This window comes from Candoia aspera, chromosome 3, assembly GCF_035149785.1.
Source record: "Candoia aspera isolate rCanAsp1 chromosome 3, rCanAsp1.hap2, whole genome shotgun sequence".
NCBI classification, from domain to species: domain Eukaryota; kingdom Metazoa; phylum Chordata; class Lepidosauria; order Squamata; family Boidae; genus Candoia; species Candoia aspera.
The window spans coordinates 8,777,292-8,803,467 of record NC_086155.1 but is presented as its reverse complement, the minus strand read 5'-3'; the positions used below and the strand labels follow the sequence as shown (position 1 = coordinate 8,803,467).

Genomic DNA, 26,176 nt, shown 5'->3' with positions numbered 1-26,176 from the left:
GCTCCACCTAATCATTTTGCAAAGAAAGCCATCAGCCAGTGAGGTCAGTCTGTGATGGTTGGCTTAGATGCCTGTCAGGCCTTAATTTACCATATCTGGTGGTCTACCTCCCATACTGGGAACAGAGTTTGTCAAGAGAGTCTGCTGGCTAAAGACACATATAATCTGGAGCATTAGGTATTTTCAGGTATCTGCTATCCAACTCAAAGGAATGTTCTGAATTGGCCATAAAGCCAAGAATATGGTTGTAAGGCAGGTATGCAAGGCATCCTTTCATCCTAGCACTGGCTCCTGTGGTACTGTTTGGACCACTCCCAAATAGTCAGGATTTCAGACAGAGGGTCAATTCTGACATCTACTAACTCAATTCTTTTTATTGCAGTTGCTGGGATTTGAATCTGGGGACTTCTGCTTGAAAGTATGTGCAGGATAGTTATCTCTTTATGCAGTACGAAGGACATGAGGAAGCATCAAAGATTTGCTCATCTTAGAACTTCCTGTCAGCTTGTAAGCTGAAGATGGAAGGGTTCCATTGCAACTGCTATTAAATTGTGAACATCTTCAGTGGAATAAGAAACAGAACAATTGAGTGGAACAAGCCAATGAGCTCTTCTAGTCTGTGATGGTTTGTGGGAATGACCTTGGGAGACAGGAGGAAGACCTGCTGCCTAGGCTGTGGATCCTCTTCCTGTCTCCCAAGGTCATTCCCACATACCATTATAAAGTCTTATTTCCAGCATAGTCCAAGAAGTTATTCTTGAAATTCTCCTACATGTCTGGCCTATCTGAGATGTCCTACTCATGATTTCAGTTGTGATGCCTGATAGTTGCATACATAGGTTTGCAAAACATGGATATTTAACCTTAGCAACTAGAATACCTAGAATTCTTTTTGTGGCTATTGTAGAGTTCCTGATAAAAACCAGAAATATTTAACTGCAGCTTAGGCTACAAAATAGGTCCAAGTAAGAAAATGTTTTCAAGCTATGTCTCCTCATGGTCCTCATGTCTGAAAGCAGGACTGTGGTTTGCCATTTCCTTCGTATCTTGTGGGCCAGGTGGGACCTGAGTGGCTTTACCATTCCATCCTCCTTGAATTGACTTCTTGTAGGCTGTGAAAAGGAAATGGAAGGAACGGAGCATTAGAGAGAGTGCATTGTGGGATAGTTATTTTCTCTCTGTGGCATCTCTGAAACTGGATAATGGATAAAACATAGTCAAATGTAATGTGCTTTGCTCATCTGAAACTTGAAAAAGAATAAAGAAGGGGCTGTGCAACCTTTTTAGATTTGATAACCATGGTACCTCAAGGATGACCTGGTGGGATTGCATAGTGGGCGGGCTTGATCAAGCAGTGGGTGTGGCCAGAGTAAAGTGGGTGGGGCTACCCATCTTTCTGCTGTTCCCTTTCTCCTCTTTCTGGCACTTCTTTTTCTCTCTCTCTCTGGCATTTCATTTCTCTCTCTATTCCACTTAAAAAAGAAAGTCTTTCAAGGGCTGAAGGAAACAGGAGGGCGATGTGGATGACATCTCTGGAGGGCCTGGATCAAAATTGTTCATCTTTTTTAAGGGGGTGGTTAGGATTAGGGTTAATCCTATACCTCCCCCAAGAGGCAGAATAAGCCCATCAGAGCCTTAATATATTGCCTATTTTGAATCTTACTTTGTTTTTTAAAAATGCAAGAAAGCTCCAGATAATAGCCTGCTGACAAAGTTCAGCAGTGTGTCCCGGGGAGGAGGCCTCTCCAATATCTTCCTCTCTGCTGCCTGTTTAACATCTTCACAGCCCAAGCTTTGTAAGGGCAAAGCAAAAAAAAAAAAAAAGAGCGATTGATATTTTCCATCCAGATTAATCAGAGCTTGTCGGAAAGGCACGGTGGCAGCTTGTCAAACAAGCCCCTTTTTTAAACCCTGGTGACCACAGTATCTCTCTATTAGTTGGTCAACTCTGCTGTCTTCCATTCTGTGACTGTATAGAGCAAAGGGAGGGCTTTGGGAGGTGAAGTGTTTAAATTGTTATGAGGCCAGAGGGCTTTTGTTCCCAACCTTATCAATGTCCTGCTTAGTCACACCTGTAGGAAATACCAGTACAACATATTCCATTGTTAGCAGCTAACCACTTCTATAGGTCCCAGTTTGAAAAATAAACACATTTGTGTGAAAATACTTTCGTGCAAGTCAATAATTCGTTCAGGGAATCTGGGTGTACTTTGTCAATCAATGTTCCTTAGGAAAGGCTAAGCAAACAAGCCGGACTGTGTATGTACGACACTTATTCAGGTTGAAGTTTCTCCCCCCTTTCCAAGCTGGGGGTTGGCCACCGTCTAGAGGGAGCCCATCATGCTGAGACATTGGAGTCCCTGCTCTGTGTCTTATCGCAGCACAATTGTATAACTTTGGTTAAATATTTACGCAGCACGGAATTCAGGATGGATGGAACAACGGGCTACAACCCATTCAGCGTTTCTTTCTTGAACCAATACCATTGGTAATTTGTCAGAGTTCAGGGGACAGTGTTAGAAAAGAGCCCCCAAAGAGCTCAGCATAAAAGCATGGAAAACTGTATTTGCCAGCCAGTTGAAAAGAGGAGGGAGTATTAAAATTGGAGGAAGCACATTGGGAGTGATCTAAACCCACACAGGAGAAGTCAGAGAGAGGTGCACCAATCCTAAATGTATTAAGGTTTAAAAAGAGAGGTGGGAAATTGATTGTGGCTGGGAAGACCAAGGTTTTTGGGTCTCTTGAAAGCTACCAAGGAGGGAGGGGAGTGGAAGAGTGGATATTACCATCATAATGTTACTAGAATGGGCAGGACCAAAATGTTGCCCTTTTGCAGGGAAGTTGGCCAATTTAATGGTTTAAAATGAGGGTCTAGGAAAAATTCAGGCCAATTTCTGAGAGTATCAGTATGCTTATGACACTTAGCTATACAGTACATTTCTATCCCAGGGTGAGCCAGAGATGCAGTGGAAGGCTTGAATCAATGCCTGGAGGCTGTTCAGATCTGGATGAGATGACACAGGTTGAAAATGAACCCAGACAAGGCAGAGTTGCTGTTTGTGTAGAAAAGATCTTTCACCTCCAGTGCTAACTCTTAGAGGGGTGGTTTCCCCTAAAAAGTGTGTCCATGACTGGGGGTCCTCCTGGACTCAAGGCTACTGATTGATAGACAGGTGGGGGTTGTGTCTAGAGCAGTGTTTCGGGTTAAATGCACAATACTACTTTTGTGTATTGTTATGTTGAAGATGTTTTAGTGTATTTGGAAATGTTTCTTAAGTGTTTGATATGCATAGAAAGGTAAAATATATATTTATATACTAAGACAAACATTTGACTAACTGATGCTAAATAACTGTTGGACATACAAATTTGACTTAAGGACAGACTTAGGAATGGAACTTGTTCTTTAACCAGGGACCTGCTGTATGTATGTATGTATGTAAGTAGATATGGATATGGATATACTTGTCAACCGTCCAGCTTCCTTCTGAAAGTGCAGGAGAGAGTTAGGAGAGAATACGCAATGTTTTTGCTTTACAAAATTGTTGGCTTTACAATCTTGGTGACCTGGACTGCAGGACAGTGAACCAGCCTTTGAAATATTGCATCAGAAATCCAAGAATGGCCATGTTTACATACATACGCTTAAGTATGAATATTTGCTTAAACGTTAGGAGTCTGGTCTGGTAACAGATTTTAGTAAAAGGCATCCGCTTTTGTGAGTTACAGTTCCTGAGTGGCTAAACCAAGCTTCAGATGAAGTGAGCTGCAGTTCACAAGAGCAGGTGCCTTTTAATGAAATGTGTTCGTCTGAAAAGGTGCTAGTAGATGCCTCCTGATTTGGGGCTAGCACAGACTAACCTAGCTCTCTTGCTCCAGTGGTTAAATGTTGTTATGCTGAGGAGGAACTGAGTTACTTCTAGATATGAAAAGGGCACACGGGAAATAAAATCTCGAAGGGAAAGAATTAAGCACCCTTCTTTTCCCACTTCTGTAAATCACATCAGCTTGCTACAATGTTCGGAGGAGATCTAAGCTTTCAGATTGATATACCCACTGGATGCTTTAGGCCTTTCTGATTTTGGTACAATGCCAAATAAATAAATGAATAAATACTGTCAGGTAGGCTTAGGTATGCCATAAATCTCTTAAATAAATAGGGATATATTAAAAAAAAACTATCTCATGTTATCTTATATTGGTTTATCAGAGGGCACAAAAATCCAGATGAAGTAAGCAAGTGCAATGTTATTTAATAGATTTCAAAAGAAAGGCTTGGTCCCCATTACAGACTATTACAGGATTTTTAACCCTGGTTTGTTGAAGAAGCCATAATGGTCTGATTTGCACATAATCTGCAGAGTCTTTGACTTTGGTGGTATAAAAATGTGACAGATAAGTAAGTAAATAAATAATGCTAAGCCACATAGCTGGGCTCACATCATATTCTGCCCGGAACAAACCACATTAGAGAATATGTTATGTGCAAACCAGGCCAAAGTATGAGATATTTTGGGTGCAAAATCTGAAATATCTTGAAATGCAGAATTCTGAACCTTTTGTCGATGAATCATGCCCCCTTTTCCGTTTCCTTTGCAAATGCTGGATGTTCTCAGTTGCACAGCAGTATTCTTCTTTTACAGAAGCTCCTTGAAGACCTTTTTCTTCATGGATACCAACCATCTATACAAGTCAGAGAAATTGATCCAGACAGGTTTAAGATGCATGAAGAACAATGCCATGGAATTTAGGGGATCTGTCCTATTTTCAACTTACACTGAAAATACTGCTGGGTTTTTTACACTCAAAACTGGTCAAACCAGGTCTGGCTATGTTCCCATGACCATAAGTAGATGTGCTATTAGATCCCCCCATAAGATAAGTGGTTCTTATTATGCCTTAAAATCAAAGCCTCATTATTGGACAGTATATTGAAACTGGAAGCAGTTCCAAAATTGTCAGACCAGTAGGGGGGAAGCTGAAGATCTCCAGAAGTTCCTGAACCACAGTGCTCTTCTCAGCAACCCACATTAACAATGCCAATAGGAAAGATTGTTGGGAGCTGTAGTTCAGCAAGATCCAGAAGGCACACGTTCCCAATCTTGTTTGATAATTTCATATCCCATCTTTGAATGGTAGGGTTACTTTAGCCCCTTCAAAACATGGAAACAGACCTCACTCTCAGATACATTGGGCTCATCAGAGTCATCCTTTAGTGAGTCAGTATCACCATTATCTAAAAGAAACAAAGGCATATAGGATATCAACTTCAATCATAAGGTATAGAAACACCAATTTTCCTCTCTTTTTTGAGTAGAGAAAAGTATGCAAGACAGAAAAGGTTTTTTTTTCCCTCTCTCAAGGCTCAGAAATCAGAGAAGCATGTGGTTTTCTAATCACCACTGATTAGGGGTAACTCATATTGCACAAGTATTTGTGAGTCCATTGTTCAGTTGTGTGTTTGACTTCTGCTTAATATGTAGATGGTCCCATGCTCCATTCTTGGCACTCAGGAAGGCATTGCTTGAGCTCTAGACTCTGGAGAGCTATTTCTAATAAAAATGCTGATAATGGACTAGGGATTTGATAGGGTGGGGCTCATTCCAGACAGTATAAAGTTGGATGAATGCCAGAGGTTTCTAGTCCTCCTGGACAAAAGGCTCAAAATGCCATAGATTTCAGTTGAGCACAAAAGGCCAACTATCTAATATATTCCAAGTTTACTTAAACTCGAGGTGTTGTTTGTTCAACAAGATTTATGGTACATATAATCCTGGATGTAAGCCTTCCATTGTAAGAGAAGTAAAATTATTGGTTGAGCAACGGAGACATTTCCTGGGAAACTACATATGACTGCAGGTCAGAAAAAGAAGTGTCTCAAGTTTCATATTCTAGTGGTTTGGTCATCATGGGAAACATCTCTTTCTTGCTCAAGAATTGGTAACACATCCTAACCCTCTAGAACCTACAATCACATTGGGATTACTATTCTAGAACCAGTTGTAGTTCATGCTGGTTGGAATTTGTATAGTTGTTATCTGATGCATCTGGAGGGTACCAAGTAGGGGAATGTTTTCATAGCCTGTTACAGCAAATAGCATTATGGTCCCTGAAACATTGTGATGGAGTTCACACATTATTTTAAATCATGATTCACTTAACTATAGATTATTGAATAAAACACAGTTGACTGGGTACATATAGGCCAAGCTCAAACAAATCATATTATGGTTTAGCACAGCATATTAACCAGGGTGGAAAGATTTATTGTGAAATACATTTTTCGTGCTCAAGATTCTAGTTGTCTTCTAGCTCAGGTGCCACCTGTCTTTTGTTTGGAAGAATCTTTTAATACCATTGGCTAATCATTGACCTCTGATTTAATGGATGATTGCTTGCAAGAACAAGAATCAAATTTTACTATAACTGGAGGGGGTGACCTGCAGCTTCATCAAGCCCATGCTTGTTTCTTTTTTACTCCTTATTCCTGTTTGAATTTCTCAATTGAAAATGCCCTCTGCCATGGGACAAACAGAAGCACTGACAGGAAGGTGGCAGCTTAACTAGGAAAAAAAATAAGGCTTATAAAGAATTAATGCCTCTTCCTTGAGCACTCAGGTTCCAATCAACCATCCTTTCTGAACTTCTTATTCTGGGCCCTTATTATGAATCTCTCACAGGCTGTAGGACTGAAGTATTGTGACATGTCAAGACCAGGTGGACAGAGTAAGAAATATTTTGGAGTTGTTGGGTGTGGTTTGAAGTTGGAAGTAGGTATTTTGCCTCTGTGAGGATTAAAACAGGCATTTCCAGCTTCATTCTGGCCAAAATCCTGCCTGCCCCCCCAATTTGGTTGCAACATCAGCAGTATAATTTGGGGTTCTTTTTAACCTAAATAAAATTGAACGCTGATTCATTAAGCCCAAACTGGGATACTCTAGGGCAGTGTTTCTCAACCTTAGCAACTTCAAGCTGTGTGGACTTCAACTCCTAGAATTCCCCAGCCCTAGCTGGCTGGGGAATTCTGGGAGTTGAAGTCCACGCGTCTTAAAGTTGCTAAGGTTGAGAAACACTGCTCTAGGGGTTGCAAAAAGGTGGCTGGAGGGGAATTGCCTATGGTTCAAAGGCATAATTGCCCATTCCTGGTTTAATTCAATCTTCTCCTCTCAAAGTCGCTATCCTAAAGCATCCTATATCCCATATATATGTGCCACTCTCCCAGAAAGTGCAAAATATGGTTCTGTTTTACCTGGCTGCTCAGTGTTTTGATTTTCCACTCCAAAAGGCATCTCTACTTCTGTGTCAGCAGTGGAGTCATGTGAAGATGGCTTGGACATGGCAAGTTCTTGCGGCAAAGATATCTGCAGAGGTCACAAAGTTTAGGAGACAGGAAAGTTGTAGGTTGCCACTTGGCCTTACAAAGTCCTGTAATGCTCACAGGGATTATGTTCAGGTGAATGAAGGATTTACCACCTGCATTGTACCCCATGCTAACTTTGATTAGTTGGTACAGTAAACCCTCGGTTTAACAGACTTTGGTTTAGCAGAGTTCAGATACAATGGACAACATTTTCATCTGGGTTGCATCTCAACATATTAGACTTCTCTGTCATTTGGGGAATCTAGAGAACTATAGAGATGACCTTGGAGAAGGTATGTGAAGACCAAACATGTCTTAAGCCTGGCAAAACAAAAGAGTGTGAGAAAGAAATGCAAAGTTGCCCCACCTTGACGCTCTTTGGTATAAGATGGAGGGAAGGAGGAATGTCATCAGGCTTTCAAGTTTCTGCTTTAATACCCTATATCAATAAAATAGAGCTCCAGTATTTCTTGCTGAGTCCATGTCCTGACCTGGCTTACCTCAAAGGGCTGACAGGGAGCAGTATAGACATTGGTCAGTGCTTCCCTTAAATAATGGGTTCATATCTGGTCATACGTCATGCTTGAGTTACAGGTGAGTTGAGGGAGGGACGTTACTGTATGAAGATGTTGGGATGACCAGGTAGGTGGGTGGGATGTTGGGGCAGTGACTGAAGAGGAGGGAGAGAGAGATGATGATTGAGCAAACAAATGGGTTGGTGGGCCAGTGGAAATATACTGGGGAGGAAGCTGCGGTGGCAATTCCTCCCTCCCCCCACTTCCTACTCCAACCAACATCTCTTCAATTATCAAAGGGTAGCATTAAGGATGACAACCCTTCGAGCAGTGTTTCTCAATCTTGGCAGCTTTCAGATGTGTGGACTCCAATTCCCAGAATTCCCCAGCCAGCAGGCTGGCTGGGGAATTCTGGGAGTTAGAGTCCACACATCTGAAAGCTGCCAAGGTTGAGAAATGCTGCCTTACAGGAATGTCAACATGCAGGAAGGGAAATTAAAAACGAAGGGGAAAACCTTCAGAATTAACCAACATTTACTTTTAATGGATAACCCTTCCCCAGAATGGTTTATTAAACTGTGGTTCACTGTACCTTGTTTCCTTTGTTGTGACTTAACTGGCTCGATAAACTCAGATCTTTAGTTAGTTTATGATTCAACACATTGTATGAAGCTCAAGAGTGGGTAAATTCAGTATTAACCAAAGTCAATTCTCAGGGACCTTCAAGAATTTGGTGCAGCACAATGGCCTAACTCATTGCTTCCCAAACCTGGGTAAATTACTCAAAATTGGATGAACATGGTTTTTCTCTGGGTAAAGACACAGGGACCCATTACCCAATCACAACAGGGACATTTAAACTGACTTAAAGTGTTCTACCTACATTGGGTAAAAAGGACTTTCTGATAAGTGGTTTTGGATAATGAAGGAAAAAGTTTGGGAAGCTCTGGCTAACTAAATGTTGACCTCTCTCACAATGCTATTGGTAGGCAACTATAGTTGTAACTTAATTTTGTAAGCATAACTTAAAATGACCTCAAAGTATGTGTAAAATAGCTGAATATACAGAGGAAGGTGATGGGGCAGAAAGAGCTGAACAAAAGACATTCTGGAAATAGATTATTATTATTATTAATTAAATTTATACACCACCCATCTCACTATAAAAGTGACTCTGGGTGGCTCACAAATAAAAATTACAAAACCATTATAAAAATAGAAAAGTACAAAAAGTAGAAGATAAAAGAGGGAAACTAAAAAGTGGAGAGAGCATCATAAGCCACCAACCACCCCCAGGGCTGCATATACTGTAGATAGGCAGATAGAAATAGAATATATTAGAAAATAGAAATAGATATAGCTATAGAATCTATAGAAATATAGAAATAGATATAGCTATAGAATCTATAGAAATATAGAAATAGATATATAGAAATAGAAATAGATATATAGAAATAGAAATAGATGTATTTCCTACCGGAGAAACTGCTGTGTTTTCCTTGGCTCTGGCAGTGAATTGTTCCAGTTGTTTGCTCCCATGATGGTGTTTCTGGGCTGTACAGAGCCAGCTGGACAAACAGCTTTTCTGAACAACAGAGTTTTCGTTCTCATCTCTGCCTGGACTTCGCCTTTCATGTTTCACTGAGGATCGGTGCCAGTGGGTGCCACTCTCTCTTCCTCTTCCATAATCTGATAAATCCAGAGGTGCTTCCGTGGGATAATCCTGCCCAGATGTGGCTTCCTCTCCTTGATCCAGGTTTTCTCTGTTGACCTGGAACTGTTTCTCTAATGTATCACCCATCAAATCTTCTGGACAGGCCCTTTCCTTTTTGCATTCTTTGCCAACGCTTGGTAATATGGAAGGGGTCTGGCACCAAGCGTGATCTGAACTGTCCTCTGCTCCACCTTTCCCTTCCTGCTGTGGCTGCGTCAACAAGCAGCGGAGTTTCTCTGGGCTGTTAAGAAACTGCAGCCTGTTTTCCAGATGTCGGTCCTTCACATACAGCACAGCGCCAGGGAGTTCCAAGATGGTAGCTTGGTCTTCCCACTCATCCTGGGACTTCATTCGACTGCCTACTTCCTTGGCCAGTAAGAGGTGGTGAGGGAAGTCACCCTCCCTGCAGGTGGAGTTATTCCGGAGGCCGAGATGATGCAGGGCAAAACTTTGGTTGAAGAGATGGAGCTGTTCCTTTTTGGTGGCAAACCTCAGGTTCTCATAAGACGAGGGATAGGCACAGCAATCGGATTTGCTGGGTTTTAAAAAACTAAAAGAATCAGCACAGTCACCTTGGGAAACTGACTGCCAAGATTTCACAGTTGCAAGCATGGTGGGGGGACCGAGTACTTTACACTGATAATGCTAACAGTGATAGAAGGGCGTCACACCTTGTGGAGTGCAAGCGCATCAGCATTCTCCCTAGTCATTAAAGCTGCCTGACTCTTTTCAGAGGTCTCTGTGAGCCAGAGAAAAATATACTACTACTTTAAGAATCAGTTTAAATTTAAAGAGTTGACTTCTTACAGGTAGTCCTCGCTTAACAAGCACAATTGGGACCAGAATTTCAGTTGCTAGCTAAGCGAAGAGGTCATGAAGTGAATCCAACCCGATTTTATGACTGTTTTTGTGGCGGCTATTAAGCAAATCACCGCGGTCGCTAAGCAAGCCACGTGGTCGTTAAGCAAATCACACTGTTCTTCATTGATTTTGCTTGCCAGAAGCCGGCTGGGAAGGTCAAAAATGGCGATCGCAAGATCACGGCATGCTGCCACAGTCATAAATGCAAACCCATTGCCAAGTGCCCAAATTGTGATCACGTGACCGTGAGAACACTGCAATAGCCGTAAGCGTGAGGACCGATCATAAATCGGTTTTTCCACCACTGTCGTAATTCCGAACCGTCACTAGACGAATGGTTGTTAAGCAAGGACTATCTCTATAGAATAGGGCAGCATTTCACTGGCTTGCCTGAAGCTGAGACAGTTGCTTTAAGGAATAGCAGAGCGGGGTTGGCCTTGCACAGGTCTAAAGCACTTCTTTTTTTTTTAAGCATGCACACCCCTAATATAAATTATACATGCATTTACACACACACGTGGCCAACCCCAGTGTAGCTTATCCTAATCTAACTTATTAGGTGGATCAAACCCCTATGACTCTTACACACCTGTCTTTTCTGAAACTCCGTATCTGTTCTCCTGCGCTGCAGCATCAGGGTATCATATCATCTGCTGGCAAGCAATCTAGCTTCTACACTTAGCTGGTCTTGAATTCTCTTAGCCAGGGCTGAAGAATATCATAAACTGAAAGAGCTGCATATCTGAAGGATCTCTTTTATGGTTCTCTTCAGATGTCTTGCCTACATCAATCATAATTCCCAAACAATTTGGCCAAAGACTGTTGGCTGGGAATGTTGAGCATCACGGAAGAACTCATCTGGAGAACATCAGGTTGGGGAAGGTTGCCATAGGCAAAGGGTCTAGGAACTTGGTGGATGCATGACAGAGAGGGGGAGAAAGAAGAAAATTCAGATGATTCTGGAGCAACTCACTGCTGATGTTTCCTTAAATGAGCTACCAGTCCTGCTTGACTCTCTCGAAGTTCAAATTTTGCAAGAGTCAAGAAATGCAGCAGCCTTGGAAGTACAGGGCTGGGGAGAACCAGGTTAAGCCCCTTCTTGATTTTGGATCTCAATGGATGATGGTGGACTAGTTACAAGGCGCAGGGTTTTTATTCAAGGGATAAAGTCCCTCTTACTCAGAAGAAAGATGAAGAATGTAACGTAGGAAATGTAGGGATAATAACTTACGCTTCAAAGTTGGGACTTTGATCACACTGAGGGGATGGTGGTGTTTTGCTTGCAAGGGGTGGGGAACCACTTTCAGGATAATCTCCTTCTTGGGATGAGGTTCGGGAGCCCACTCTCATCAGCTCAACTGTCCCGTGCAATTGGTTGACTCTCTTCTGCGAGCTCTAAAAACAGAGAAGGGAGAGAGGAATAGCTGAAGGACAGTAAAACCTCAAATTTGGGGACTTCAGTGGACTTTAGAGGCAATGAACAACATCTGAATTTGGAACAGAAATGTATATCAAATTAACTTCTGCTTAAAAATCATGTAATTTTTATGTAAGTCATATAATTTATATCACTCATATAAAATTATGTAAATTATGTAATATATAGAACCAATACATAATTCTTGATTTAGCGGACACCTCTTTTTTCCATTTGGTCAAAAAACCAAGGTTTTACTATACATTCTTCCATGCCTACAGAGTATGGATGGAAATGAACTACTAGTTGAGGAAAGCGATAAAGTTTTCTTCAAAGTTTCTAGAAAACATTCCTATCTGGTGAAAAGACTGTCCCACTGCTTATTGGCTGTCTTCCTACAACATACTTAACCAAGGCAGTTACAGACCTCATGGATGTATTTTCATGGAATGCTAAGCTTGGTCAATATTGACCTTGATTTAGTATCTTTTTATGTTTGAGAATGTTGTGTGCATTCAGCCTACTAGAGTAGGCTTCACATTTAATGGACATTTGGATTTAACAGACACTCCTTCTACCCAAATGTTGAATCATGATTTAATAAATTGTACTTGCAGCCTAGTGAGAATGCTAAGAATGCAATGTAATCATTTCTGTATCCATTGAGAAAGGTAATTGAGGACTTATGCCCATTTTGAAACCACATTTTTTTGTGTCAGTATAACATGCTAAGTTTGGTTAGATATATAGATCCTCGCATATATACATACAAAATGAAAGAAAAATTTCATAGAATCATAGGGTTGGAAGGGACCTTGGAGGTTTTCTAATCCAACCTTAAAAAGAAAAGAAAAACATTCCACCAAAACTCAATCTCTTTATACTAATCATACTAATCAGAACCAGCCATACATATATATTTTCATGTCATGTTATATAATGAAATTATCAAAGTTAAATCATTATACTCATAATCAGAGAAACAGAAAAAACTGGGAAAATATAGAACAATATAGGGTAAAATTTAACAAGTTATGTGACCCCAGGAAATTTTTAGCCAGGTTAATATGTTGTGAGCATTAAGCCACTTAAACCAGCACTTCTCCCCTATATCAGTTTTTTGGGGGGAATAATCTCACCAGGATCTCATCATGAAAGCAGCATTGCCCCATTAGCTCCAACATTTTGGGGGAAGTGTAGGATATGGCAATGCACATAGAAAAGAGGCAGAGTTTGCATTGCAATGCCATGACTCTGAGCCCCTTGACCCTCCTATGGATGCCACTGGATCACCATGCCATAGAATCCTTGCACCACTCAGAAAGACATCTGGACATCTTCTTTGACTCCTTATACTGAACTTTCGGCATTTGTTGCTAGTCAAGGTGGGGCTGGGAGAAAGGTAACCTTTTTCAAAACAGCTACCATCTGCTTGTCATCCAGAAGACCACACTGGAGATCTGGGAAGCAAATCTCCAGAAGAAAAGCAACACACTGGGTACTTTTCCAGGACAACTTGCACATTCATGATTTTGAATAGACACCCTCACTGACAGAAAGCCCATCCAACAAAATATTCAGTGCTCTGAAACACTGTCTGTCTTTCAAAGTGTTTAATCTAATCAGCCACTAACCCAGTCAAAACTCCTTACTGATGCTTCTGGCAGCATACAATTACACAAACTGGTCAAAAATAACTTTTGGGGAAATACATGGTCCCAACCTACTGGCTTCCACACCTAATATCCCATGAGCCCTTGTACCAAGACAGTATGAGCAAAGCTTCATGATATCATTTCCCCCTTCCCCATTGGGCATGGCATGGACACTGCAGCCAACCAGAATTCTGTGACACCAGGCCACAGCAGTGAGTTCTGGAATGGCAAGGCTTACTATTTTGCCCACATTTTCTCTCCAGGACTTTCTCTTGCAGGCTGAGAATGCAAAACGGGTCAGTTGGTTGAGTTTGCATGTTCCCACACCATGTCTGCCTGTTGGGGTTAGTTTAACCCTGCGCATGACTGGGTCTGCTTTGAGTTAAATATAACCCTCTTGGATTAATTGACTCAGTCAGTTAATTAACCCATTTTTGCTGTTCACACAATATATTCTCCCCCAAGTGATCCAATTAAGCAAGTTATAGGAACAGAGCCATTAAGTTGGAAAGGTCCCATGAGACCCTCCAGCCCAGCCCATCACAAATACAGTTTATAAATGTAACACTTTTAAGGCTCCAATTGAAAGAACAATCCTGGGACATGGAAAACCAAATTCTCCACCTTGTATAAAAGAGGGAAATTAAAACATAATTGCTCATTAAACAGAAGGTTAATAATTTGGGCAGATATTCAACATTTTTAGAGAGGAAGCATGACATGATTTCTTCCCTCTCTTCATCTAGGCTGTTTCCAGCTAATACTTTCTACTCTCAGCTTCAAGAGAGCTTTGAGCCCAAGGTGAAGAATCAAATGTGATGAGGAAAGACAAAGAAGGCTAGATTAGCCAGGGAATTGTTTACCATATCCAGAGCACGTTCTCCCTGGAGAATGATCTTAGGGGAGACCCTGCTTTCTGGAGAGTGTCTGTGTTCAGGAGATTGATCTGTAACAAGAAAAGACCACAGATGCTTATTTCAGATGATGTGTGTTTCAAGTGGAGACATTTCTCTTCTCAGGCTGCAGACCAACCTCCCCAACCTGGATCTCTCTGGGTGGATTGGGAATCCAGTTCCTAAAATGCCTAGCCAACATGACCACCAACAGGGTTTGCTGGAAATTCTGTGAGTTTTAGTCCCAATCCCTCTGGAAGGCACCAGGTATAATGGATCCACCTGGCTCAGTACCACTGATTGGGAGCAACAGTACATGGTTTTAGGCAGGATTTTTCCCAGCTCTTCCTGAAGAAGTGAATTAAATCTGGGGTCTTTGATGTGCAAAGTAGGGAACTAGATCTCCTAGGCAGCGTCCCTCTGCTGCTGGAGGTTCTACTAGGCTCCTGATCTAGGACTGACTGGAGAGCAAACCAGGCCCAGTTTCAGGAGAACATGCCTCCTTCCAGTGGCTCACGATACCCGTCTTCTGCTTCTTGGTTCACGTTTTTTCCAGCACTCAGTTTCCTGCTTCGGGTGGAGAGTAAAGATAAAGACAAGTCCAGGGTGGAGTTCCCTTCTCTGGACTGCCCTTTGAAAGCCTTCGGTCGGTCCCTGTTGCATTACAAAGGAAACAAATAGAAACAGAGATGAAACGAGAGAGGGTTTAAAGGCATCCGTCCAAATGGCTTGCATGTTTTTTGTACAGCTCTGGAAAAAAATCAGAAGCCAGACATCTTTGGCATCAGGCCACTTGAGAACAGCATGCAATAAAATATCCCAAATCAAATACCAGTACTTTGCTTTTATCCTTGCTTATTCATGTCATATTTATTTCTCTTGCTGGCAGTGAAATAAAGTGCAGCAAAGCATATTCTGGAGATGCTTAGACTGAGCAGGATGGATGATGCCAGAGATGAAACTTGAAGAGCCTGGTATTTTTATTAATGTTCTTTCCCTTTCAGGATGGATGGATGGATGGATGGTTGATTGTATTGGGCTTGTATGTTACATCAATTAATACTAATTCTGAGTGGCTTACACACCCTATTTTCATAAAATCAGGAAAGGCGGGATAAAAAATAAAATAAAATAAAATAAAATAAAATAAAATAAAATAAAATAAAATAAAATAAAATAAAATAAAATAAAATAAAATAAAATAAAATAAAATAAAATAAATACCATATACCAAGAATACAACATGCAATGCATATACAATATCTATTCAACATAGTACAAAGCACAGTTTAGTGCCAGAGATAAATAAAATTCCATTGGAGTTGGGTGGCCAATAAATTTAAATAAATAAATAATCAACAAAACTTCATTTCCGTTAAAGTCCAAGTTACAAGAGGGAACAGTCCACAACATTTCTCCTCCTAAGATCTGTGGAGAAAACCCAGGTTTTGATGGTTTTTCTAAGATCTAGCAAGGTTGGGGCTGCCCAGATTTCAGGGGCAGTCTCTGATGGTGACAATCTCTGAGTGGGGCGGCCTGAACAGAGCCCCTTCTACGTGATCAAATTGGGCAAAAACAATTGGAAGGAAGTGGCTCTGAAGATATCTAGATCCTGAGCCATGAAGGATTTTAAAGGTGGTGACAAAAAACCTTGAATTGCACCCAGAAGCCAACCGGTAACCAGGGCAGTTCTTGAAGCAAAGGAATTCCATGAGCAGATCATGAAACACTTATAGGTACTCAGTCTTCTGCAGTCTGGACCAGCTGTAGCTTCCAATAAGTCTTCAAGGACAGTCCCTTGTAGAGCGCATAGCAGTAGTCCAAAGAAGAATTGAGGAAGGCATAAGGGATTGAGAGAAGGACCCTGGGCTGTAATTTCTTATATAATAGTTTAGAGGACCCCCCCCCCCCCATATTAGTTCTATGGTTGATCTGGCTGGTATTTGGTATTAACCATTTTTAATATGCAATGTAAAACTTTTCAGGAACATGGTTATATTGTAATGTTTCTACAACTCAATACAAATGTTTATAAGTTATACCATCACATTATTTGTCATGTTTCAGACAAGGAAGGAATACAGAGCAGGGTTGGAGGGCATAACCCCCAGCCCATATCAACTTCTCCAGTTTTAGACCTCATATGAGCAACCTATCGCTCACAAATCACACTCTTGGAGGCCTTTTATGAGACATGCTACCATGTCATTCTCCTGTTGTGCTTCTACTGAAAATCCATCCCTCATGCTTGTTAGTCTCAGGAAAGAAGCTTCCATGGATTGCCCTTACAACTTGTGCAGTAGAAGTGTGTTCAGTCTACTCAGTCTGGGCTGCAAAAATATGGAGGACTACTAGTAGCCGATAAAGACAGCTCTATTTTTTTGTTGCCATCTCCTGGTGGTCTGGAGCTTTGCAGCCCAGATCTACAGCTCCAAAGTGGGTATCATGAGTATTGTGGGTAGGAAAGAAAAAAAAATTAAGCCCTAGAGGCCTGGGAGAAATAATTATGCAGAGGGGGAGGAAAAAAAAACACCTCAAGTTGCACTTGGTTCTCAATGGCTAATTTGTAAGGCAGGTTCTTCATCCTGGAGAAGGCCTGTTTACATGGTCACTAAGAGTTGACACCAACTTGATGGCACATAATTGATCAAAGGCAGACTGTGGCTGCATTCACACAACATGCTTCCCCAAGTCAGCTCAAGCCTAGAGGCTACATTGCACTACCTGCTAAACTGATAATTTTGATCTTGATTAGTTCTTGTTGTGGTTTAGACTAATATCAGTCTAAACCAGACTCACTTGGTTGGTTTCTGCTTCAGCGTGCTATTTAAATCCAGAAAACTGGTTAATTAAATTAGATGCCTTGTCTGAACACAAGCCACATGTACTGGATACCAACTCCCATAATCCTAGCCAGAACTAATGGGAACTCTGTGTTTTTCAACCTTGGCAACTTTAAGATGTGTGGACTTCAGCTCCCAGAATTCCACAGCCAGCTCTCCTATGAACCAGCCATGTCCCTGAGGAATCTATCAAGTGATCAGTTAAGGCGGTTCTAGTCAGATGAAGACAAGAACAATAAAGTTTACAATTCATGGCTCTGTCTCGCCTTAAGCAGGAAGAGCTGGTTGCTTTGAAATATACAAAGGATGAACTCTAGGCTGTTTAAATCTTGGGCTGGATTAGATAATGCCAGAGCTGGGTGATCAAACCTTGGAAATGCCAGGGCAGTGAGGTACTGATGCAACCAGCAGCTGAAAAAAGGGACTGAACTGTGCATGTGTTTATAAAGGAGCCTAATAGGGTATAGGACAGTGCTCTGTGGGGTGAGAATTAAGGCATTACAGGGGTGCCTCTATTTTTGTCCATTAAATGTTGAAGAGCATGATATGGGAGCGATTTTAAAAAACAGGACAATCTGATGCAGGCATGGGCACCCTCTGTGCTCTAAAAAGGAGCCTGCCATTCCCTAAAATTGCAGAATAAAATAAATAAGATAAAATCCAAACATTTAGCATGGTCAGAGCAGCGCATCATCTCATGAAGTTGCATGAGATTTTGGCCATGCGGTCAACTCTTGATTTATTGGACCTTGTTTAGTGGACTTCAGATGCAATGGGCAACATCCTTTCACTGTTTTACACAACTATAAATGCCATGATATGCAAATGATGTTATGCATGCATAATATCCCAAATGCCATTTCACAGACATTTGGGTATAACTAGCGCTCCGTCCCTCCATTAGTTAAATCAAGGTTTGTTGTATTTTTAATCTGAGGAATTTCCTCCCAGGCTCTGATTTGGGCTTTCAGAATAGAGGGCCATCCCTGGTCCAGTGGGAATGTCTTTGGCACAAACTGTGTTCATCTATGCAAGGGCACTGCCTGAACGATCCAATCTGTGCAGTTCATTCATTTCAAAGGGGTCAACTGCAGTTGTAACTCCCAATGAAGTAGGATCTTACTTTGGTTTTATGCTTGAAAGGCCTTTGAGAGGTCAGCTGTTTTCCCACTGGCCTGCCTAGAGCAGAGATGACCAGCACCAGGTTCAACACAGAACAAGCTTGGAAATTAGGAACATCTCCTTCATCCCCAGGTTTGCATTTCATCAGACTAGATTTAAATATAGCAATAGTGCCATCTGCTGACAGTTAAAGTTGCTTTCTACAGCAAAGTTTCCCCATAACATGTTCTTCAGCACGCTTTGGAAATTCTCAGTTAACTCTAATGCATTATCTGGGTTCATGCTCTGAACCGTCAACTAACCCCACAGGCTGGTCTGACCACTTCCAGTGTGTTCTTCAGTGACTGATATTCCCTGGGTTGTGTTCACACAAGATCCTTAATCAAGTCAAATTTGTGCAACTTGCTGAGGACTAAGCTTGGTTAGTTTGTATGTCCATGTGGATGGCTTAGACTGATGCACAAATCCAGCTTGCGTGGTTAGTTGATGGTTCAAAGTATTGTATGGACCCAGACGATGAGTTCATTCAGTAACCCGATTTAATGTGTCGTGTGAATGCCACCAGGAGATCTTTGTTACAGACGGTCCAGTATAGTTACTATTATTAGTTTCTGCTTATAACTTGAAACAATGTTCTGCTATTATTGGGTAGAGAAAAAAAGAAAAAAACAAGAAATACTACACAAAGTTATAAAAAATAAAAGGAAAACATACAGTATATAGTATACATTCATATGTAAAAGCTCTATATAGCCATTTCAATAAAAGGGTATTTTCCTTAAGATTGTCAAAGGGCCTCCTTTGATCTGATCCTGCCCTCCTATTCTGCACCCTTAGATGAGTCTGGGGCTATGCCTGATGAGAGAGAAAGAAGAAAACTCCTGATGACCCTCATAGGTCCTCTTTACTCACCTTTTTTGTAGATTAAAGCCCCCAATTTTTCTCCCCATTTTTGGCAGGGAAAGAGGAAAAGAGGGGTCCCCTGAGAACAGCTAACACAGACATAGAAATCCAGAAGGGAAGACAGCAAAACCCAAGCTAAACTAAAAGAGATGAATATTCTACAGTGCGGCTTAGCTGCTATAAAGCAAAAGCCAGTGCATCATGGTCCTCATGCCCCTGGATTTCCCAGTCATAAATTATCACTAGTGCATTGGACTGTCAACAGCATTAAATAAATGAACGCTGAGGTCAGCTTTGGAGAAGACCCATGAAATCCCTTTGGGTAGCTTACGTATCAGTGTTCCGTTGCCAACCACTCTGGCTTTCCAGAGCCAAAACAGACTTCACCCATAATTGTAAAAGCCCAAAGCTTTGCAAAACTGGTAGTGAAAAACCTGAACAACTTTCAAGGACAGTGACCAAAATGGGGAAGAGTCTAGGACAAGCAATGTGGTGGCACCTACATGTCACAGAAATCACCCTTGGTAACACCAAGTTCCTTCTCCTACCTAACTTGATTTTAAAAAATTATTTTAAGTTAAAGGAGAGGAGCTGGCAGTTGGCATGCTGCAAAGAGAATCTTATTTATTTGAAACAATTTCTTGGGGCCTCACAAAAGTAGGACTGTGAAGACAGAGAACATCTGGGTGAGGGAGGACATATTCTATCAACAGGCATTTTGAGGCTGGCCATGGTCTACCATGTTAACCATTTTTTGTACAGGCACGTCTCTGGTTGTGGTGGCCATTTTGTGTGTTCACACATCTCTGTCTCTCAATGCCCCACCCCAAAAGATTGTGCACCTTGGGTTAGGCCCTTGTTTTAGACCTCACAGAGCCCCATCTAACCCCAACCATGCAAAATTAGTATTTTCCCACCAACTGAAGCAGACACCACATAGAAATTGCAATGAAAGCTCTATAACAGGTTTACTTTACTTAAAAAAGAAAATAAGGAAAAGCATTTCCCCACAAAATCCCAGCAAAAAACAGGGAGAAATGTCTGAAAATCCTGCCCTTCCCTGTGGGCGTGGCATGTCTCTGACCACTTAGCATCACCACTCCACACTCTGCAGCCTTTAACCCTCCCTAAAGTGTTAAGAGTTGACCCCCTGCCTCCCAAAATCTCCTGGTTCAGCACTGGGTTTAGATAGGTTGATGGGGGGGGGGGGCAAAATGGCAGGAGGGAGACAGACAAGAAGGGGGACATGTTCAATAACCAAATTGGACAATGATGGCCACAGCCCATGGCATCAAAGACTCTATGCTAGATTTACAGCACTATATACTTAACATGTTTTCAAGACAGTTAAGGAAAAGCCAGACACTAGTGCTAAATGCTCACTCCAACATCAGCATTGAAGACAATCTGTCAGTAGACAACTAAATATCAAGATGTAGAAGCCTTTCTGATCTGCTAGATGTTTTGGGGGCAGAACTTTGTCCTCTCTGTTTTGGCGTTAGAATCATGTTTCTCAGCCTTGGCAACTTTAAGATGTTGGGTGGCTGGCTGGGGAATTCTGGGAGTTGAAGTCCACACATCTTAAAGCTGCCAAGGTTGAGAAACCCTGCGTTAGAAACAGGAGCCTTCATGCAAGTTGTCATTTGCAGGCTAAAAAATATGGTCCATCTACAGGTTTTGCCATTTCTGGAAGGACTCAGCCTCTTTCCCAACAGAACTGGGACATGTTCTTCTTCAGAAATGAAACATGAAGCATATCAGAAGTTCCTGAGGTTCTTCAAATCCATCTCACTTTGAACTCTCAGCAGTCACAGCTGAAACCTAATTGGCAAGGCAGCCTTAGAATCATCTCATCTTTCCCAAGACATACCACTTCCTCCAGGAAAAAGGCATTCTGGGGCGGCCCACTTCTGGTATGAAGAAGTCAGCCATATTGGGTTGACTTAGAAGCATCCCAAACACCAAAGGATAAAGTTAGGAAAGCTTACTCTGAGCCACACAACCGCTTCAGCTCCTCTTTCAGGGTCTTGTTTTCCTCTCTCAGCTTATTCATTTCATTAGCTATAATGGAAGGAAGAAGGGAAATGTTGGATTAGATCAGCTTTCCCCAGCCTTACAGGTGTTCTGGGACTTACGGCTGGGATGATGTCAGGGTTATAGATTGAAAGAAGAGAACACGTATGTCACAGACCTAGGGTTACCAGGTATCTGAACAGGCAAAGGAGGACACCGACAATTGGAAAGGAGGACATACCAACTGCTGAATTTTCTTGGCCTCCGTGACAAAAATTACAATGAAAAATTACAAAAAAAAAATAAAATGTGCCTAGGCCTATCTGTACAGTATATGAAATTCAGTTTCCAGCATCAGAGAGACTAGTTTTTCAATTGCTGGAATGTGCTGGAGCTGGTTAGGAGGCAAAAGCCTTCAGCATGTAACCGATAATAGTCTTGGCAATTTCAGGCATCAGAGCAAGCCAGGAGAGGATGCTAACCAACTAAAGTAATTTTGGTCACAGTGTAGAGCTGGTTAACTTGTGGTTAGCACTTATTAGGGAAGTGCTGTGCCATGGAGAAAAGCCACTCAGGAAGAGATAGATACTTGAAAAGCTGGACAATATTTGATCTTAAGGCTATGCCTGATGGACAAAGGACATGAGGACAAAAAGGAGGACATGTTCTCCCTTTGCTGGACTTTTGGTAACCCTACACAGACTGGAGCAAAATCTGGCATGCTCTTGATTGAGCAAAAGTAAGTGTCAGAAGAAAACCAGATTATAAATTGTGATTCCCAGTAACAACTTATATAGTATCTTTGGATTTACTTCATGCTTTATTCTTCAACTTTACAACACCCTCCAGGTTTCTGCTTATTTTCCTTCTACAAACACATTTGCTGCATTTACATTTGATTTTTTTATATGTCCTGATCGTATCCATGTTGCAAGGAGTTATTGATACAGAATTGGGCTGGCCCTGAAGCTGCCTTGAGTGCATTGGCAGAAGAGCAACAGAAGAACGGTTAAAAAGTGAATAAATACTTTCATGCTGCTTCCATCAACTGCAGTGTAATGAAGTTTCCCTTAATCACTATTTCAGTTTGACCTGGTATTAAAATCACTAAATCAAACATCACCTGCTTGGTAATAGGCATTATAATACAGTATGCATGAAGCTTGCAACTTCCAAATTTTTCAACCAGAAAATCTCCCACATTTCTACTCAATGTATTCCAGGTGTCTCCTTATTGTTGAACTTACTTAGGATGAAGATGTGTTGAAGACTTTGAAAATGGGCCTTCCTAAACTCATGTTGCTTCTTCTTTGCAAGTTCTTGGGTCACTTGGCATCTGTCGCAGAGCCCAGCTCGCAACCTTCAAAGTAATAAAAATAGCAGTGTGATATTTTTAGAGCAGCAAAACCAGTTGGGAGCATCCATACTGAACCAATCCCACTGTCAGCCCTTCAGTGTAGACCAGACTAGGAAACCAAAGTCATGAATGCTAATACTACATTTTTTTTATAAGCTTACAGCAACAGAATCTTGCAAGTCTGAATTCTCTTCCAGATCAGATTTGCTCAGTTTAACTAGCTGGCTATATTTTGGACAATATCTCCCATCCAGAACAGTCAGCACCATGGGTAGCACAACTCTTGGAGAAGCTCTGTAGAGGTCATTAAGGAGGTGGAAGGAAGCCAAAAACACTTGCTGAGCATAGCTTGGGCAAAGAGGGGTGCCTGCAGGGAATGGGAAGGTTTGAAAAAAAAGCCGAGATGGTGGCTGAGATTAGGCCTTGCCCAATTTTTATGAAAGAAAGGTGGCAGAGCTCCAATTGTGTGCTTGTGGCCACCACTGTCATGCTCCCAGATCAAACGTTCCCAGAACATTCGATTGGACTCGCACGCATGTTTCAGTTAACATGTGTATCGGTCTTGCAAGTCGAAGGCATGGGAGGGGGAACATCACTGGAGTGTGAAATCATCTTATTTGGACTATCTCAAAATGCTAAGGTCGTTTGCCAGTTGCTGTTAGAGACAACTGCAGATTCCTACACTAACTGGCATGAGATGGAGGGGTGCATACCTGAGATGGGGAGTGGGGGAGAATTTGAATTCATGGAAGATGTTTAATGGGGGAAAAGCATGGGTTTTTCATTCACAACTTTTTTCATTGTACTGAATGCTACACACCATTAAAGAGAATTCTAAGTAAATACTTACGAGTCAGATTTAATGGGAAGCTGAGTATTCCAGTCATCACAACCATCTTGATTCTTTTGATCTCCCCCTCCTCTGCAGATGCCCCTTGTGACAAGATGAAGCTGTTTACCTGTTTTCCAAGACTTTCACATTTTCTTTAAGCGCTTTTTGCTGTTCACGCAGTTGGTGGTTTTTGGTAAAGAGTTCTTCAATTCTTTGGTTGTCTCTAATTCAAGGGAGAAGAACAAGGGGGAAGATGAGAAGACTATTATTCCCAGGCCTCCAGATGTATCCCTACCCTTTCTCTCTCTTGTTCGTTCTCTTTCTCTCTCAGACTGCACGGAGAAATAAAGTAATGGGAGCTGATAAGATATTAAGACTAGATAAAATACTTAGGAAACAGAAACTGTTCACCCATCATGCTAAACAACATGTGGCTTCATTCTGGCTTGGCATATCCACTGTGCTTTGTGAACAGTGGTTTATGGCTTAGCATGAATCAACCAGCCAATTGTGGTTTATTCACTAAACCATGATGCAAAAATCAGTGTGTCCGGATGTTCCCCTCTGTATAAACTAGACAAGGATTCTGATTCCAGAAGCAGCCCTGAAGCTCTTAAGATGATAGGGATGAATCTTATATTTTATTGCCCCCAAGTTTATCTTATATTTTAATAGATTCTGCCTAAGTCCAAGAACACATGCCCAACAGAATGGCATTTGTTTTACTCACCGACATTTCTCATTGGTTAGTTCATTCAGTTTGGTTTGCAGGCCTGGAAGAAACAGTAAGGGATGTTCAGAAACAATCTGTGATCTTTGTTCCTGGATGTAGAACATTATGGTTTAATCAGGTCAGTTAAAGATCTAACGATTGCTATCAGAGAACACACTGAATTTGATTAGGGGAAACCATGAATAGGTTTCTTGTGGCTTAAGAAATTGCATGAATCCAAACCGTTTGGTCAGAGTATCATTTAATCTATTGAAAAGGGAATAATTCAGTAACCAGGTTAAGAATGTTAAATTGAATAAATGGCAAATAGAGAGGAATTCATTTGGCCAAATCACAATCCCATTTGAAACGTTTAGCATGGAAACTATTGAAGTTGCTGTTCTCCTTCTCAAAATATGGCTTCCCCAACCATGTTGCAATCCAAAGGCCAGCAATGCACCAACTTTGGTAGCATAGATGGTGCCTGTGACCCCCAATTAAAAATATAGGCAGCTGAAAGATGGTCACATCCTGTGAGATTTCAGGATCCCTTTGTGAAATTTCTAACCTCTTATGTGAAATTTCAGGGCTGTGCTTACCAAAAGTCTTATGAGATATTACGATTTTGAGAGATTGGAGACATTTTTATTTATCAGTGGGGGATGCATCCAGACGATTATATGAGGCACAGGATGGTGCATGAAAAGGTTTGACTTGAAGTTTTGCTTGAAAAGGTTGCTACTCATGCTACAGGCAAAAGATGGAAAGACCTGGATGACCATGCTGTCTTTGAATATCTGTATCTCCAAAATGTATAGAAATGTATATGTGTGTAAGTATATATGTATGTATGTGCAGGTATGTGTCTGTGGATGGATGGATGGATGGATGGATGGAGTCAGTATATGCTAGAGATAGATGCTAGAGTAGATATAAACTGATGTCATTATATGCATGTAAATATTAAATTTTATGTATGTAACATATAATTTCTTGCTGTAAACCGGGGAGATGGGTAGTGATAAAATTTGATAAATAAATAAAATTAAATCAGGAAGCAAACAAACAAATCCGCATAACCTAAACGGTAAAAGGTAAAAAGGTTCCCATTTAGACGTGTCCGACACTAGGGGGCGGTGCTCATCTCCGTTTCATGGCCGAAGAGCCAGCACTGTCCGAAGACGCTTCCGCAGTCATGTGGCCAGCATGACAGGCACAGAACGCTGTTATCTTCCCACCGAAGCGGTACCTATTTATCTACTGCATTTGCATGCTTTCGAATTGCTAGGTTGGCAACAGCTGGGGCGAGTGCAGGAGCGCACTCCATCACTTGGCGCTCGGGTCTCGAACCGCCGAACTTGTTAACTTCCGGTTGACAAGCCTAGCGTCTTAACTGCTGAGCCACCACGCATAACCTTGCAACACTGACAGTTGGCATGTTGGTCTTAACTGGGGAAAAGTATTTGCAGTTGGCAACTCAAATGGTGGCTGAGTAAAGCAGTTAAGACGCCTTCACAAAGGACTAACTCTACAAAATCAGTAATCCTTGTACTTTTCATCAACTTTTTCACCTGATTATTACATTTTAAATGTATGTGCATCAGATCTATTGATCCAATCAGTCAGACAAACACAGTAGCCCTCTTTTACACACACACCCTCACACCGACCATTTCTTCTTACCTTGGACTTCTTTCTCGTGTGTTTCCTTGAGTTTGTTCAAGATTTCGGCAAAATTTTCTGTGGCCATGTTCCTGTATTGTCACATGGATGGGTCCAAGGTGGGGAGAAAGAAATCAGATCAGTTGCAGATCAGTTTCCTCCCTCTGCCAGTGTTCAGCTTGTAATCTAAGAGGGAAGAATTACAGATGCAAAAAAAGGAAAAAAAGGCCTCTCTGATCAATGGATAATTCTGATGTTGTCATTTCCTGGTCAAGAGATCAGGGTTTCTCAACCGTGGTTCCATGGAGCTCTAGGTT

The 26,176-nt window shown here is 41.5% G+C and overlaps 1 protein-coding gene across 1 annotated transcript; it reads right to left on the bottom strand.

Annotated features, from left to right (window-relative positions):
* Window positions 1–277: 277 nt before the first annotated feature.
* RBBP8NL (RBBP8 N-terminal like) lies at window positions 278–25,947 on the bottom strand. The gene is made up of 13 exons (XM_063298767.1): window positions 25,881–25,947; window positions 24,216–24,258; window positions 23,613–23,708; window positions 22,544–22,656; window positions 21,272–21,344; window positions 14,933–15,069; window positions 14,386–14,468; window positions 11,682–11,845; window positions 9,353–10,139; window positions 7,250–7,361; window positions 5,175–5,236; window positions 4,557–4,683; window positions 278–1,112 (listed from the first exon to the last, which is right to left on the bottom strand). Exons 1-13 carry the CDS (start codon window positions 25,945–25,947, stop codon window positions 985–987), a joined length of 1,992 nt encoding a protein of 663 aa, XP_063154837.1. The 3' UTR covers window positions 278–984.
* Between the last annotated feature and the right edge of the window lie 229 nt (window positions 25,948–26,176).